Source organism: Wyeomyia smithii, chromosome 2, assembly GCF_029784165.1.
Source record: "Wyeomyia smithii strain HCP4-BCI-WySm-NY-G18 chromosome 2, ASM2978416v1, whole genome shotgun sequence".
Taxonomy (NCBI): Eukaryota; Metazoa; Arthropoda; class Insecta; order Diptera; family Culicidae; genus Wyeomyia; species Wyeomyia smithii.
Window position 1 is genome coordinate 263437591 of NC_073695.1, and position 17685 is coordinate 263455275.

The window sequence follows — 17685 nt, forward strand, 5'->3', positions numbered from 1 at the left end:
TCAAATTGCACAGATGCTTTGTTTTCAATTTCTCATTACTTTTCCGTTGCTTTTATTTTCCTCTCTATTTCTTTAGCAAACCAAAAAGAACGGCCCCACGGAAAGCCAGATGCACTAGAGTGCATCGCCGTCAGTGAGACTTCAGCCCAAACCACCCGTCACATTAGGCGTGCAACCGAGTGGAAAACTCACAACACACAACGGACTCAGTAATTAGTAACCCACACACCGGGTAGTAAATATTGGTAGACCGAAACTCGTACAGAGAAAGAGTGAACTGCGCGCGCGTTTGCTCATCCATCATTGGAGCTGCGCTCGGTCGCTCGATGACGCTCTCGATGACTGCCACGGCAGGAGTGTGAGTTTCGCGACTGCTTGGTGACCGAGAATCGCGCACGCCAATCGATCCATTTCGCGAAGGTTTGGCGCGGAGTTGCTCGCAGACGATCGGCTCAACCGGACGGACTTTTTTCCTCCAGTGCGCCGCGTATCCGATCGAATAGCGGTGGCTTTAGTTCGGTGTGGTTCCCAGGACAAACGTTAGTAGCTGGGGAAAGTGTTCTTTGACAAACGAAACTTAACCAATAAACAATCGAAAGTAGTCCCGCGGATAAGGCCAACTGGGAAGGTCGGAGGTCTACAAGTTTTGTGTCTTTCACTCTTCGTTCCATTCGTTCTGACAACTGGTGCAACAGCAGTAACAGCAGCAGCAGCAGCATGGCGGTCGATCATACGCTGGAGGAGCTGATGGGAATGTTGGGTGAGTTTTTGCGGCTGAAATTCGAAACTGTGCTGAAATTAAACCTTGAAAGCGCGGTTTGAAAGCTGAAGCGTGACGAGGTGCAGATACTTGTGTTGTGTGTGAGCGCCTGTGTTAATAAGGGATTTTTTTTCTGTGGTTCACTGGGAAGTACAGCCGAAGTGACTCGAATGTCAATGGTGGAAGCGGTAAATGCTAATTTAGCTCCAAATGAAAATCAATATATGTCGATCGATGGCGTTGAATGTGCTCGAAGTTGGGACGATTAGTGACATTTGGCGGCCTCTAAAACTAAAGTGCCAATTGTGGGCGTCTAGCTTTGCGAGAACTATTTGTGCCAGTAGGATTGTGAAACTGTTCTGTCCCAATATACGAACTTAAGATTCAAGATATGAAAGATTCAATCAAATTTGGCATGCGTATTCTAGTGATGAAAGTACAGGAAATGCGTTTTGAGTTAAACGATCCTGCGTGACTGCGTGAAGTAAGAGAAATTAATGTAGCGTGACAGCATGCATTTCGGTGAACAGATTTTCGTTAGCGATGCGTTGGAAGTTGTCTGACTGATAATCTAAATTACCACACCGAATTTGCGTTTCTTCAAATATTGACAGCAGCTGCTGTTAGTATGCAGTTAATGAGTAAAGTGAGGAATACAGAGCATGAAGAATAACGTTGGTAGAAATAATTATACAGTGATCACCCGATTATATCACCCCTTTGATGATGTTTGGGGTGATAAAATAGGGAAAGTGATAAAATCGGGATATTTTTTTTATTAATATTTTGTTATAAAAGATGGTAAACCAATAATTCTATACGTAAAATCAGCGATTTAAATAACTACAAGAAATCTAATCATATGAAAAAGCAGTTCTATCTGTCTGTCTGTCTCTATGATCTTTATAGACGTGGAATCTACTGTACTGATCGGTGTGAAAATTTTTATGTAGGGATTTCGGAGGCCGGAAAAGGTTATTAGAGTAGCTCGAGACTACTCCCCCTCCGTGAAGGAAGGGCTCCCATACTTATATAACAAAACTTCTGTGTAACTTAAAAACTAATCAAGCAAATGGAACCAAATTTGACATGGTGAGGTTTTTGGGAGTGAGAAATATGTCAATGGTAACTTCACACCCCTCCGTCTTCTGGAAGGTAGAGCTCTCATATAAATAAGACATAAATTTCACTACTAGTTCGTAGGTTAGGTACTAGTGTTTGCATAAAGCTGTGAAGTTGTGATGTTAGTGTCATACATATCTCAAGCAGCTTAAAAAAATAATTTCTTGTGATTTTCAGCTATTTTCTAAGGTAACGGAAGAGGAATCAGCAATGACCCTAAATGTGTTTACGTGGTTTACTGATAGCCCTTTCACATTTTTTTTTGTATGCCTGAAGGGCATTGGGTAGAAAGCGCCACTGCGACAGGAATGTTTGTCTTTTGTGGCTGGTCACGATTACTTTACACAGATTACAAGATGCTCGAACTCATTGATGGAGTTGAGCTAATTGGTGGTAAGCCTGTGCCCCAATCCGGAACTACATGGTTGATGAAACCTGTGACCGTTTTGGGATTGGTGCTCCATACCTGGTATGGAGTTGAGAGGTAACTTCCAAAGAAGTTAAACCTCGATGAAGCAAGAGCCCCGCAAAAGCAAAGCAAATGCGCCGAGCTCTCAGGTTCAGCGTTGCAAAAGCGACAATAGTCGGTTAGGACTTTGCCGATTTTCTTTAAATGATAAAGAGCAGGACAGTGTCCAGTGAGAAGTCCCGTGATGATGCGTAGTTCACTACGAGTTAAACTAAGTAGCCGTTTGGTAACCGTAGGGTTAGGGTAGATAAACTGTTTAGCTTGCCTGCAACCCTGCGCATGTTGCCATTGAGATGCTATCTTTAGCTTTTCCCATGTACTTAGTTCGCCTTTAATGGCGGATGTGGAAGTACCCAAAAACGGTTCCGGTCCAATAAATTGCTGAGCAGATCCTTGTCTTGCGAGGCTGTCGGCATGTTCATTTCCCTCGATTCCGCAGTGACCGGGTACCCAAAGTAGCATAACTTTGTTGAGGCGGGAGAGTTCCCTGAGTGTTGCGATGCACTCCCAGACTAGTCTGGAGACACATGTAGCAGACTTTAATGCCTTTAGTGCCGCCTGACTGTCCGAAAAGATTCCGATTTTCGCATGTCTATATTTGCGATGTAGACATGTTATAGCACAGATATATATTGCGTATACCTCCGCCTGAAAGACGGTTGGCCACTTACCCATTAAGATAGTGGCCTTTATACCTGGTCCGTAGATCCCTGAACCAGTCTGGGGTCCGATTTTTGAGCCATCCGTGTAGAAGCGGATTGTGCCCGATGGAAGACTCGGCCCTCCATTGTTCCACATGGAGCGATCTGTGTCGATCACTATATATGGAACGTCCATGTTTGGCTTCGCTTCCATCCAGTCCGAGACTGTTGTTACTAAAGGTGTCAGCTTAAACTCCTTTAGGATGCTTAGGTGACCCGTTAGGTCACCTTCGAGCATCGTTGTATTTCTTTGCAGCCTTAGTGCGCCAAGCTCTGCTTCCTTCTTCACATGGAGATGTAGAGGAAGTAAGCAAAGCAAGGCCTCCAAGGCTGCTGTCGGTGTTGTGCGCAGGGCACTGGTAACTGAGAGACAGGCCAATCGTTGGACTTTGGTAAGTTTCGCCTGAGCTGTCTTTTCATTTACTTTAGGTCACCATGCGAGGGCTGCGTAAGTTATACGTGGCCGAGCAATGGTGATGTAAGACCAGAGCGCTAATTGTGGTTTTAGCCCCCAGGTCTTGCCAAACAGTGTACTGCAAGCCCAGATAGCTGAAGTTGCCTTCTTGATAGCGTAGTCTAGGTGAGCAGTCCAGTTCAGCTTCTTATCCAGAATGATTCCAAGATATTTGGTCTCATTGCTGAAACATAGTCTTACCCCATTCAGTAGCGGAGGAATGATTGTGTGCATTCTTCGCTTGGTAAATGGTATAATGACCGTTTTAGTGGGGTTAATGTTCAGCCCTTCTTCTGAGCACCACTGAGAGGTGGTGTTAAGTGCCGTTTGCATACGACTAGATAGAGTTGCATCACATTTTCCCCGAACAATAAGGACTATATCATCAGCATATCCAATGACTTCGAAGCCCAGCTGTGATAGCTTGGTTAGGAGAACGTCTACTACCAGTGACCATAGCAGTGGAGAGAGAACTCCTCCTTAAGGACACCCTTTCACTGCCCCTACTGTGACAGACGTATCCCCCAATGCAGCTGTGATCTTCCTGCTCGAAAGCATTGCTTGGATCCAGCTCATTGTAGTATCGTCGACTCTTTTATTTTGTAGAGCCGTGTAAATTGATGCAAAGGACGTGTTATCGAAAGCTCCCTCAATATCAAGAAATGCGCAGACCGCTGTCTCTTTATATTTCAAGGACTTCTCGATCTTCGTCACTAGGCAATGCAAAGCGGTTTCAGTAGATTTACCCTGTTGATGAGCATATTGATGCTTGTGTAAGGGTAACTCCTTCAGAAACTCACTGCGGATGTAGTTGTCCGTAATTTTCTCCATCAACTTGAGAAGAGTTGACGTCAGACTTATAGGTCTGAAAGCTTTGGGCAATGTTTTGTCTTTTTTGCCCGGCTTTGGTATAAACACCACCTTAACGTTCCGCCAGTTGACCGGGATATGTCCCATAGTAAAGCTGGCTCGAAAGAGGCTGATGAGTTCGGACATAACGACTCCGTCCGATTTTTTAGAAAGATTGGTAGAAGCCATCCGGTCCTGGTGACTTCATAGGCTCAAAAGAGCTTAGTGCCCAGTTGATAGAAGTCTCCGTGAAAATTCTACGAGCGAGCGCTGCGGAGTCACGTGACGTTATGCGTCTGGATTCGAGGCTCTGTAACTCTTCGACGTTCGAACCGGAGATTGCTGTCGATCCAGGAAAGTGAATGTTCATAAGAACATCCAGCGTTTCCTTGGTGGTGACAGTCAGACTACCATCTTCCTTTTTCAACTGCCCAAGACCATTCGTGTGATCTTTGGACATCGCTTTTTACAGTCGCGTTGCCTCAGGTAGAGTCTGAATGTCTTCACAGAATCGAATTCTAGACCTCCTTTTGGCTTTGCGTAGCTCAGCGTTGTATTTTGTAAGGGATGCTTTATAGGCTTCCCAGTTGGACGTGATTTTAGCCCTGTTGAACAAGCGTCTAGCTTCCCGACGAAGGTTGCTGAGAGTTTCATTCCACCAGGGCACATCACGGCAGACTGTTCGATTTGTTAACGGACAGTTTGACATAAAAGCTTCCGTGATCCTGTGCTGTAGGTCACTTGCTGCGATGTCCAGTTCACCTGGAGTTCGAATATTTTGGTGGCAGGATGTTCTCGAATTGACCAAATGTTCCTTAAAAGAGTTCCAGTTGGTTTTCTTAGGATTCCTGAAATGTTCTCTTCTCAGAGGAGTAGCCTCGACGTCAAATCTGATGTGTCTATGGTCTGATAAACTGGGTTCATCAGAGACATGCCAGTTCTTGACTTTCTCCGTTATCGAGGCGCTACATAGAGTGAGATCTAGGACCTCTTGTCTAATAGCATTACTGAAAGTTGGCTCGTTTCCCACATTGCATACATTAACATTGTTAGAAGTAAGGTATTCAAGTAGGTACTCACCTCGAGTGTTGACATCCGAGCTGCCCCAGACTGTGTGATGCGCGTTGGCATCGCAGCCGACGATGAGTGGCTTGTTTATGCTTCGGCAGTATCGCACAAGTGCTGCGACTTCGGATGGCGGTATATCGTCCTCGTCCCCCGGGAAGTAAGCGGAGGCAACAACCACTTCTTGAGTGCCGTTGGTTGTTGGGACTTCCACCGCAATGACAACCAAATCCCGTTGGATGAACTCTGTAATGGGAACAAATTTAATGTTTCTGTTCAGCAGAATTGCAGTCCTGGGATTTGACTGGTGATTACAATAGACCAACTTACTGTTTGTGTTGGCTAAGCCAAGGATCCTGGTGTCGTGGACCCATGGTTCCTGGATCAGCGCCACGGATAGCTGATCCTTGGTGAACCTCCGGCAAAGAACACTAGAGGCGCCCTTTGCGTGATGGAGGTTCACCTGAACGCAGCGGATGCTGCCCATTTTGTTGGCAGCGCGTCCTTCGTCGGATCTGGTTGAGATCCGATTGGCGGACGGTTGCCATCAGCAGTGACGCTGGGATGGGTAGTCTGCATACCCTCAGCAACAGGCTCCCGTTGCAGCAGACAGTAGGCGACAGAAGTGCTACTCTCACGTTTAGGCGGTGGAATTTGGCCCTGAGGGTCGCGACTGTTCAGATGCTCACGCTTACTCCTCTTTCAATTTTTCGGTGGAACCTTCTTCGCTATCGCGGGAGTGCGTCGAGCAGGTTGTAGCGGTACACTCCCTGAGGGAGTCTCAGAACGTACCGTTCCTGCCTTCGCACCAGAACCTTTCGCGCCTGTGATTGAGGCCTTTCTGCCAACCTGCCGCATGCGTGCTTTGCCGTACTTGTAGTTCAGCAGGGAGCTCTTTCACATAATATCCCTTCAATACATTTCAAAACACATGAAAATTGAGACTTTTTTATTTTTTCTTCATTCACTCGCGAGGAGAAAACAGAAGAAAAGAAATCGATGACGTAGTTGAAACAACACTGATGAATTTAAAAATAAATCAAGGATACTGTCTACAGACTTTAAAAGACGAAAGTTTGTATCCTTATTGACAGTGGAACTGCCACTTGTGAATAATTGTGAGATTTGGAGATTGTGGACGTGTTATTATTCCTGAAAATATTATTATATGGCAAATAGCTTGTTTATTTTACTAGATAAAACATAATATTTTTTTGCAAAAACATGCATTTTTGGAAGGCTGATAACTGTAAAAGGTTTAAAAATTTGGAAAAATGTGAGAAAAAGTTAGAACGAAAATAGGGATTTTTAGTGCCTTTTGAAAGAAAACTTCATATGGTTCTAATGTAAAAGATTTGCTGAAAACACTATGTGTCTTTCTCAATCAAATGAAGAAGGAAATTTTCTATCTAACTTTTAGGTGAATTGATCAACCATTTTTCTGCATCAAAAGATGCGTTGTTCAATAGCTCAAAAAATGTATGAATATACGTTATGGCTTGAATCAATTAATCGAACTAAAATGCCTATGGTTGAGTTTTCAATGAAAACTATATCCAGAATGATGTTGTTCTACCCAGAACTGTTCAAAGTACTAAAATATTGAATCTAAATAGAAAATCAGTTCATACTGACATGTTTTTGATGAAATGTTATATGATGATAAAATCGGGTGAAAAAGGTGATAAAAACAAGGGCCGATAAAATCGAGGGCAGATAATCGGAAGATCACTGTATTTCGTCGCAATTTATTTTAGCACTCAAAGTACATTGCAAAGTAGTCTTTTTGCATAAAATAATTTAAAGTTTTATTGTCTGGCTAGCGCGGTATATTGTGTTTTCCATCTCTATGCAAGTAAAAGCATAGGGAAGCTCCGTAGCCGCAAAGTTACAGAGTCCGCATTGACAAGCGGATGGTCGTGGTTTCGAATCTTAGTAGAATCAGCCCGTTTGGTTGTCAAAGGACTTTAACATGTGTTTATTCCCAGACAGTCACCACATACCCTCTTATAACAAAATAGTAACGTATGAAAGTTCACTTCAGAGAATTGTAATTAGGCGATATTGGTAGGATGGAATGAGGCTCGGTATAGTAGAGCAATAAGCTTGAAACGGGGAAAGGGTGAAACTCACACACAAGCACGAATATAAATGTTTAACGTATCACATACTTCAATAGGGATTCTACCAATAATATAAAGTGCGGAGTACAGATAACACAATGGACAATGACACAATAGATCAAATGCTTCTGGTTGCAGTGATGACTCCACACAGGAAGAAAAGAAAAAAGCAAATGGAAAAAAACGAAGAGCAGCAGAAAACACTCATGCTTAGGGATACCATCCGTCCAGATTTAGCAGGACATGTCCTGATTTTGGAGTCCTATTTGGGCGTCCTGATTTATTTTAGCATTTGTCCTGATTTTCTTGAGATATTTATCTTTGGTGGGTGGCAATGAGCAGAATTTTTCAAAATTGCTCAATAAGTGTGTTCGATTCAAGGTCACAACGCTCACTGCGATCGAAAGTTTTCTTTGGTTGAATCTCACTAGAGTAATAAGACGAATCTCTCACGCGTTGACCGTTACCATTAAACATCTGGCATTTGTTAAGTTTAAGTTGAAACAGTTTACGTGTGTAGAATTTTTAAAGTATCTACTAATGCGTAATAATTCAAAGTGGTTTGATGAAAGTGGATCGTCAGAGATACACTCAGATTTTTTACTAGGTAATTCTCTACACAGATTTTCGAATTAAAGGTTTTTTCACGCGGATTTTTTTATTAACTCGTTTTTTCGCGATGTACGTATCCCCGCGTATGAAAAAACTGAGTAAATCAAATCATTAAGAGTTATATTTGCTCATACTTCGAAGAATAGAATAACTTAGACAAATTTGTGCCCAGAAAAGATGTCCTGATTTCTAACTTCGACCAGATGGTATCCCTACTCATGCTCAATGCGTCAAACCATTTCTAATGATTTATCGTATGTCGTTTTTTGAAGCAATTTTACAGTACACGAGACTATGAAAATTCTATTCAATTTTATTGAAAAATGATCAAAAAGACATACACAACAAAATAAAGTCTAACAGTAATTGAACTGTCATCAATAAAATATGTCGAAATTATCTGAGCGCATCGAAAACTTATCAACAAGTACCGTGGAATTGGGAGAAATTGATTAGTGGGGTGAAATTGATCATCTTAAAATTCGTGATAAAACTACTGATCAAAAGACACTGATCTTACATCACTAGGTAATGTTGACGTGTCGTAAAATACAACTTTTGCAAGATTTACGTACCTGTCAAAGTTAACCCTTGCATGCCCTGTGTAATTTTGAACAGTTTTAAAAAATCCTCAAACTCAGCCAAAACTCAGTCAAATTTGATAAAGTAAACTGGATTAAAAACAAATTATGGTATGATTAAGAGAACTGGACAAAGATTGATAAAAGCTCAAAAATATAATTCAACAATGATCATTTCATACAATTAATGTGACACTGATGATTCAGCTGGAAATTACAAGAATTTAATTTCAGACCTGGGTTTTGACCTTTTGCAATCAATCGAATTGGAATCTGTCTATCGATGGTAAAATAATAGCAAAATTAGTAAACTTCATCTCGTGAGCCGAAATGAATAGATTTTAACCTGAAATATCGTTATTTTCGTTTTCAAATTAGCTGTGATCGATATTGTTCAGTTTAGAAATCATCATTAATAATGAGCATATCGAATAATAGCACATTTCCAATAAAATGTATAGATTTCATAGGTGGTCCACCTCGATTTATCTCATAGTGCCTTATTGAATTCTCAAATTTATTTCATAAAGTGAACGATTTTCATTCCGGATAATCGAATCACACAAAAAATATTGAAATTTTACGATTAACGAACATAAAATAAATATTTCTTTTATTTACTTTACTTGTATGGTGCAGTGGCGTAACCAGAAGTTATTTTTGAGGCGAAAATGGGGAAAAATTTGAGAAGCGAAAAAAATTAATTAGACATCCCAAACTTCCCGGAAGTGACTTGAATAGTAACAAATATGCCAGAAGGGATGGTAAAGACAACATTTCGGAATAAATTCGAAATCAACATTTGAAACAATTCGGAATAAATTGAAATCGGATACCAAAAAAATAAAATTCCGGATAATCGAGTTTCCGGATAATCGAGTCTCCGAATAATCGAGTCCGACCTGTATAGGTTTTCTTGGGCACACACCAGTATTTGTTTCAAATACATACTATTTCGAAAAATCTAAATAAAGCGAGGTAATTGGAAAATATTCTAAAAATTGATATAATTCACCGCGTTTTCAAATGATATACAATATACATACACCTACCTGAAATTGAAAACGAATGTTAGAGCAAAAAGGTAAAAAATATGTAAACTAGGACCAATGTTTATGCCAACAGTCAGAAGTTAAAACAAATATCAAGGCGTTTGTATTAACAAATAATTTACATTCATAAAAGAGAAAACAAATCAAACCTTCTAAAAAAACAGCGCTGAAAAAAATGGAATGGATTGATAATATGTTAAGCAGAAAGTTTAAAAAAATCACCATGTAACTACTAATCAAACCGAGCTAGGGCGCAGCTTCAACTGGCAATTGACAGGCTATTTTAAAATTCTACGAACGCAATAGCTTGGAACTTGGAACTTGAAGAATGCTAATACATTTTCTGATACATTTTTAGTAAGCTTACTTTTGAAAAAAAAATCACAGGAGGGTTGTGTGCAAAGCCACGACCGCAAGGTTGAAGTAGAATATTTTTACACAGCTCTACTCACGGCTGTACATTAACCAACGGCCGGGTGAATCGGTTCGCACCGCTTTTCGCGTTCAGCCTGGCAGAGGCCTAATGCACACTGCCAACACAATAGAGAGGTGTTTTCACATTGAAAATTAGACACGGCTTTACTGGAGTAAGTGTTGGCAAATGCATCTACCGCTAATACCGCTGCTATCGTACGAAAGCGCGTCGTTTCATGTGGGGAATAATATCAACAACGAAAAATGACGCGCGTCAAAGCACACCCGAACAGTTTCGCCGTGCCGCTTCCATTTACTTCCTTATAACATCGACCTCAGGTAAGTGCCGGATGTACCTACCGCTGAGGCTGTTACCATACTGCTACTGGAACCCAAAGCTATTAACTCTTCGAATTAAGTGTTTTATTTGTCCTTAGAAGAACAATTGTTTTACTCCGTTTCGGATATAATGCAATCGCATCACTGTAATATTACCGACAGGAATATTCTTCTGAACAAAATGATCCAACTTTTTCATTAGAGGAAGTGCTGGCTGATGTACGGCAAAAATCTCGCCCGATCGCTCGCTTTGGCGTTCAGCCTGGCAGAGGCCTGAAACATGGTGACCAACCACAGGGCAAGTGATTTGTTTAATTTGAAGGCAGCCACAGGCGCAACCCGCCAGAAAATTATTAACCTTCAATTATTTTTTTATTTGCCTTGAAAAAAGCATGTTGCGGTTCAAAATCGGTTGCTAATTACAACCTTTGAGCTGCCCTAACATTGGTGGAATTAAGATACACGGACAACATGCACTGTGGAAGCTATTTCACATTCAGTAAATTGGACGGGTGCGACAAATTTGAATTGCTAGGATGCAACACAGAATACTTGCTTGCGTTGACAAAAATTATTAACTTTCAATGACTTGTTTATTTGCCTTCAAAAAGGCATTTTGATTTCCGAAATTGGATTTCCAGATGGCAATCTTCATGCTGCCCCAACACGGGGGGAATAATGGCTGTCTGGCGACACACGCTGAGAAAAACCGCGCTGCTCCTGAGACGTGGTGACCAACCACAGGGCTAGTGCTGCTGCTAAGGAAGGACGACTGCTGTTGTCGCTGTCTAGATCTATTATGAGCGGCTCCGGCTGAAACAGGCTCTTATATAGGCCAAATAGCATGTTTTCAATTGCAAGGTATATAATCCTGTCGACCGTGCTTGGGAAGCAAGCATATAACGACCAATCAGAGGTCGAATTTTTCGTTTTGACAAGCCTTGACTATTTTCAATAGTACAATAGTGTGAATAATAAAATTACAATTATCTTATTTTGGAAAGAATCTTAGAAGATTTTCCAATCTATTGCTGTAAGAACGAAGGAAATCCATCGAATACCAACCGATTTATTAGCATTTGAAATTGGACATATTTTTCACTTTTTTCGGTTTTAGATTTTCATTTCACATCCCTATGTAGCCGAACTTCCTGAGAAAAGTATTCTACTTCAAAAATTTTGGGGATCTGCTGCACGCGTAAATGATCCGGGATTCCACGAGTTTCTTCTATCATGGATGTATCGAAAAACACAGTAGAATCAGAAGTATTTGATAAGTCGACACGATTTGGAATATTCGAAGAAGGGTTAATATTTTGTGACATGTGATTGAAATACAATGTCATAAAACGGGTTTGAGAATTAAGTTCGATTAACCTTACAAAATTTTCAATCACGGGACGGTTCAAGACCTCACATTTGATTAGAATACGAGAAGACAGGCTCCAGAAGCGGTTTTTCTATGGTAGTACTCCAGCTAAGATCTCCAAACTCATCGTATGGGTCGATTGCATGCAACCCAAGGCGATACGCAAACAACGATATTGTATTCGCTCCAGTTTGATCAAATGTGTGTTTGCTGCGGAGCGGAAGCAGAAACACCCGTACTCAATAACAGACAGTATCGTTGTTTGGTAAAGCCTTATAAGGTCTCCTGGGTGGGCTCCCCACCATTGTCCGGTTATTGTACGAAGAAAATTCACTCTTTGTTGACATTTTTTCATCAGATACCTAACGTGACAACCCCAGGTGCCTTTAGAGTCGAACCAGACACCAAGATATTTGTGTACCAAAACCTGAGAAATCGTTTTACCCATTAATTGTGTTTGAAGCTGAGCAGGTTCATGCTTCCTAGAAAAAACTACTATCTCAGTCTTCTCCGGAGAGAATTCGATACCTAGCTGTAAAGCCCAAGCAGACAAATTGTCCAAGGTATCTTGCAATGGTCCTTGCAAATCGGCAGCTTTGGCTCCTGTAACAGAGATTACACTGTCGTCTGCAAGTTGTCTTATCGTGCATGAATTTGCCAGACATTCGTCGATGTCATTTACATAAAAGTTGTAAAGAAGGGGGCTTAAACATGAGCCCTGGGGAAGACCCATGTAGCTAATGCGAAAAGTTGCCAAATCGCCGTGCGTAAAATGCATGTGCTTTTCGGACAATAAATTGTGCAAAAAATTGTTCAAAATTGGAGAAAATCCTTGTCGGTGAAGTTTACCCGAAAGAATGTCAATAGAAACGGAATCAAAAGCCCCCTTAATGTCCAAGAACGCAGATGCCATTTGTTCTTTGCGAGCATACGCCAGCTGAATATCTGTTGAAAGCAACGCAAGACAATCATTCGTCCCTTTGGCACGGCGGAAGCCAAATTGAGTATCTGATAGTAGACCATTTGATTCGACCCAGTGGTCTAAACGACGGAGTATCATTTTTCCATCAATTTCCGGATACAGGATAGCATTGCAATCGGCCTATAAGAGTTGTGATCAGAAATTGGTTTTCCTGGTTTTTGGATGGCGATCACCTTCACTTGCCTCCAATCCTGCGGTTCAATGTTTTGCTCCAGGAACTTATTGAACAAGTTCAACAAGCGCCTCTTGGCATTACCGGGTAGATTCTTCAACAAGTTGAATTTGATTCCATCTAACCCAGGTGCGTTATTGTTAGAGGACAGGAGGGCAACTGAAAATTCTGCCATCGTAAAAGGTGATTCTATCGCGTCGTGGCCCGGAGACGTATCGCGAACAAAGTATTGCGCAGGAACAGAGTCCGGACATACTTTCCTGGCAAAATCAAATATCCACCGACTTGAAGACTCCTTGCTTTCGTTGACCGTTACGCGATTCCGCATTCTTCGGGCTGTGTTCCAAAGAGTGCTCATCGATGTCTCCCTCGACGTCTCGTTCACGAACCGGCGCCAATATCCGCGTTTCTTTGCTTTAGCCAGGCTTTTAAGCTTGGTATCAAGCTCCGAATACCGTATATAGTCGTCGGGTATACCTCCCTTCTGGAAGGCCAAAATCGCGTCGGATCTTTGCGTGTAGACATCGGAGCACTCTTTGTCCCACCACGGAGTTGGAGGCCGCTCTTTGATCGTTACGCCGGGATATTTCTTCGTTTGGGCTTGCAACGCGGCGTCGAGAATCAAGCCCGCGAGGAGGTTGTATTCTTCAAGTGGGGGATGATGTTGAATCGAATCGACCGCTTTTGAAATCATTTCCTCGTATAACTTCCAATCGACATTCCGTGTGAGGTCATACGGAATGTCAACTGGTCGCATGCGAGTCGACCCGTTATTGAATGAAATAAGAATAGGCAAATGGTCGCTACCGTGAGGATCGAGGATTACCTTCCATGTGCAATCCAACCGTAGCGACGTCGAACATAAGGATAGATCCAAAGCGCTTGGGCGCGCTGGAGGTTTCGGGATACGTGTCATTTCACCGTTGTTCGAAATAGTCATGTCGAAGTCATCGCAAAGGTTATAGATTAAAGAGGAGCGGTTATCATTGTAGGGGGAACCCCAAGCCACACCATGAGAGTTGAAGTCTCCCAAAATCAAACGTGGCGAGGGAAGAAGTTCTATTAAATCAAAGAGCAGCCGTTGCCCAACCTGTGCTCTGGGAGGAATATATATTGAGGCAATACAAAGCTCTTTACCTTGTATTGTCATTTGACATGCGACAACTTCGATGCCTGGAATCGAGGGGAGGTTAATACGATAGAAAGAATAGCACTTTTAATCCCTAAAAGTACTCCTCCATATGGGGTGTCTCGATCAAGGCGAATAATATTAAAATCATGGAAGTTGAGATCAATATTTGAAGTAAGCCAAGTTTCACAAAGGGAAAATGCATCGCATTTGTTTTTATTTATCAAAACTTTAAACGAATCAATTTTTGGTAAAATACTTCTACAATTCCACTGTAAGACAGAGATAGAATCCTTCATATACGCAGTTGAATTAGGCATCGAAGGATACAATCGCTGCAAGGAGGGGCTATTGGGCAGTCAACTGCTTCAAAAATGATCAAAAATGATTGTTGGGAGGAATGCTGTAAGAAAAATTTTAATTGGATCGGGTACATTGAAATTTTCAAAAATCCAGTCCACAATGTCAGAAAATTTCACTAATCCAGAGTTTGTTTCATCAACTGGATGTGCAAAAGGAACAACTGGGGTTTTAGATGTTCCTGGCAGTGCTGGGAACTCCTTCTGGGACTTTAAATTTGCAAGCCCAGGAGGAGTTTGCTTCGGTTTTTCCGCAGCACTGTTTGGTTTGTTTGTAACTTTCATTTCACTTTGGGAAATCTTAGGACCTTTTCGGGGAAGTTTAGGAGAAGAAACATTTTTCCTCTTCCTCAGGATTGGCATAAGATGTTCCTGCTGATGAATCGTCAGAATCGGTTTCATCAGAGGACAACAGATCAAAAGGGTTCGATGTTATGGTATAAGTGGTCACGGTCTTCTTCAGCATCTCAGCATTAGAACGCTTTGAACGCTCCTTAAGTGACCGCTTGATTTTATCTCTGCGCTGCATGTACACCGGGCATGTGGAGAGCTCATGCTGGTTTTCCCCACAGTGAATACATTTTTCAGCATTAACACTGCAAGAATCTTCCGCATGAGTCTCCCCACACTTGCTACATCGTGCCTTATTGCAGCAGTAAGCGGCTGTGTGGCCTAACTGCTTGCAATTGGTGCAATTCATAACACGGGGAACATACAATCGCACAGGCAGACGAACCCGGTCGATCGAGACGTGGCTAGGGAGTGCAGATCCGGCAAACGTAACGCGAAACGAGTCTGACGGAGTGTAAACTTTTTTACCGCCGACGAGAGACATGGACCGCAATTGCTTACAATACAAAATCTTCGCCTGTGTTTCGGTATTTTTGAAGCAACCGGTTGCGCTTTTTAGGATACACTCGACAGACAGACTCGAATCGGTTATGACACCGTCGATCTCCACGTCTCGTGCGGGTATGTAGACGCGATACTCGCGTGTGAAGAGCTCAGAGCAAGTGATAGCATTGGCCTGTGCCAGATCACTGACCACGACACGGAGCTTGTTAGGTTGGACCTTGGAAATTTCGGTCACGGCCTTGTACCCCTTCGTCAGGTCTTTTGAAATTTGCAGTATGTTTAATCGCTTTGAATTTACTCCTGCCTTTGGACGAAAATAAACAGTATAGCTGCCCTGTTGAGATCCGTCCGGGTAAAGCCTGGGGCGAGGGGGGACTGGAGAATGAACAGGGGAGGGGGTAACAGAAGGGTCAGGGTCAGGGGGGTTCGGGGATGGTGGCACGGGAGGCGAGGGATCTATATCCATCGCGCTAAATGTAGCGCACTAGCGAACTAGCGCCGACAAGAACACGTACCTCTTTACTTCTTCCTTCCAGCAGTGGTTGTCCGATCGTTCGAAGCTGCACCCAAAGCAGCCAGCAGCACCAGTACAGCAGCACCAATACAGCCACCAGCAGTGAGCCGGGTGTGAGATCACTGTGTACAGTGACACGACTCGACTGTAAACTGATGGCCTTGAATTAGAAAGATCTATTCACTGTGCACAGATCAAAACTGCAGCTGGTATTTTGCACCAATACAGCCAAAGTTGCGAGCCGGGTACAGAACGTAGCGACACAACTCACAATCTAGTTGGCCTTTAGCGCGAATAATACACTCTTTTGTTTGGCTATTCGTACACACGAACCGGATTGTAATAGAACGACCACTTTGCACGTCCATTTCTGTCGAGTGTTCAACGCGGAATGGTTCAAAATCGGTTGTTGATCGCAACTGTTGAGCTGCTCTAACAGTGGGGGAATTAAGATACACGGATAACATGTACTGTGGAAGCTATTTCACATTCAGTAAGTTAGACGTTTACGACAGATTTAAATTGCTAGGATCCAACACAGAATGCTTGCTTGCGTTGTCAAAAATTTTTAACTTTCAATGACTTGTTTATTTGCCTTGAAAAAGGCATTTTGATTTCCAAAATTGGATTTCCTGATGGCAATCTTCATGCAACACGGGGGGAATAATGGCAGTCTGGCGACACACACTGAGAAAAACCGCGCTGCTCCTGAGAAATGGTGACCAACCACAGGGCTAGTGCTGCGGCTAAGGAAGGACGACTGCTGTTGTCGCTGTCTAGAACTATTATGAGCGGCTTCGGCTGAAACCGGCTTTTATATAGGGGAAATAGCATGTTTTCAATTGCAAGGTATATGATTCTGTCGACCGTGCTTGGGAAGCAATCATATAACGACCAATCAGAGGTCGAATTTTTCGTTTTGACAAGGCTTGACTATTTTCAATAGTACAATAGTCTGAATAATAAAATTACAATTATCTTCTTTTGGAAAGAATCTTAGAAGATTTTCCAATCTATTGCTGCAAGAACGAAGGAAATCCATCGAATACTAACCGATTTATTAGCATTTGAAATTGGACATATTTTTCACTTTTTTCGGTTTTAAAATTTTCATTTCACATCCCTATGTAGCCGAACTTCCTGAGAGAAGTATTCTACTTCAAAAAAAAAAAGATAACAAAGCACTACCAGTCAAAGTTACTAACAGTACAATTCGGAATGAATGTTTTGAACGGAAAAAAATGAAATTGACAGAATGACAGAAACAACAGTGCAAGCAATTCGCTGAAATGCAATTCCACAAAAGAGGGTAGCCATTAAAATGACCATTTTTGCTCTGGCTGTAATGCACAGATGTTATTTTGTTTCATTAGCATTTTTTTTTTTTGATTCACAACTAGTCCTGATTCAAAAAAGAAAAAGGAAATAAAAGAAAAGGGTATATGTAAAAATGGTATTAGTGATTCTAAAAATATTTGTATATTTTTAGAGCCAGAACGGTTTGTTTAATTAATGTAAAAAAATTAATTTGACGTCTTTGTGCTGACAGAGAAAACTATAGTTAACAAATGGATATTCTTATGTTAGAATTTCATCTTACACATTTCGAGTATTTCGTTTCAATACACAGGCAGCTCCTTAAGCTGTTTAAAATATATTACCTACCCTCTAATGTCTTCGGCAAAGGCGGACGACGTCGTTATTCGAAAAATAAACACATTTTATGATTTAATTTGACTTCTTTTTACATTGATTGCTCTGCAG

General features: G+C 41.9%; 1 protein-coding gene across 1 annotated transcript in view; it reads left to right on the top strand.

Moving 5' to 3' along the window:
- LOC129722065 (organic cation transporter protein) overlaps positions 1 to 17685 on the top strand; it is a 65006-nt gene that overhangs the window by 18874 nt on the left and 28447 nt on the right. The window contains exon 2 of the mRNA XM_055675289.1: positions 77 to 760. Coding sequence (XP_055531264.1) covers positions 718 to 760 — 43 coding nt within the window. The 5' untranslated portion in view covers positions 77 to 717. The remainder of the gene's footprint in view (positions 1 to 76; positions 761 to 17685) is intronic.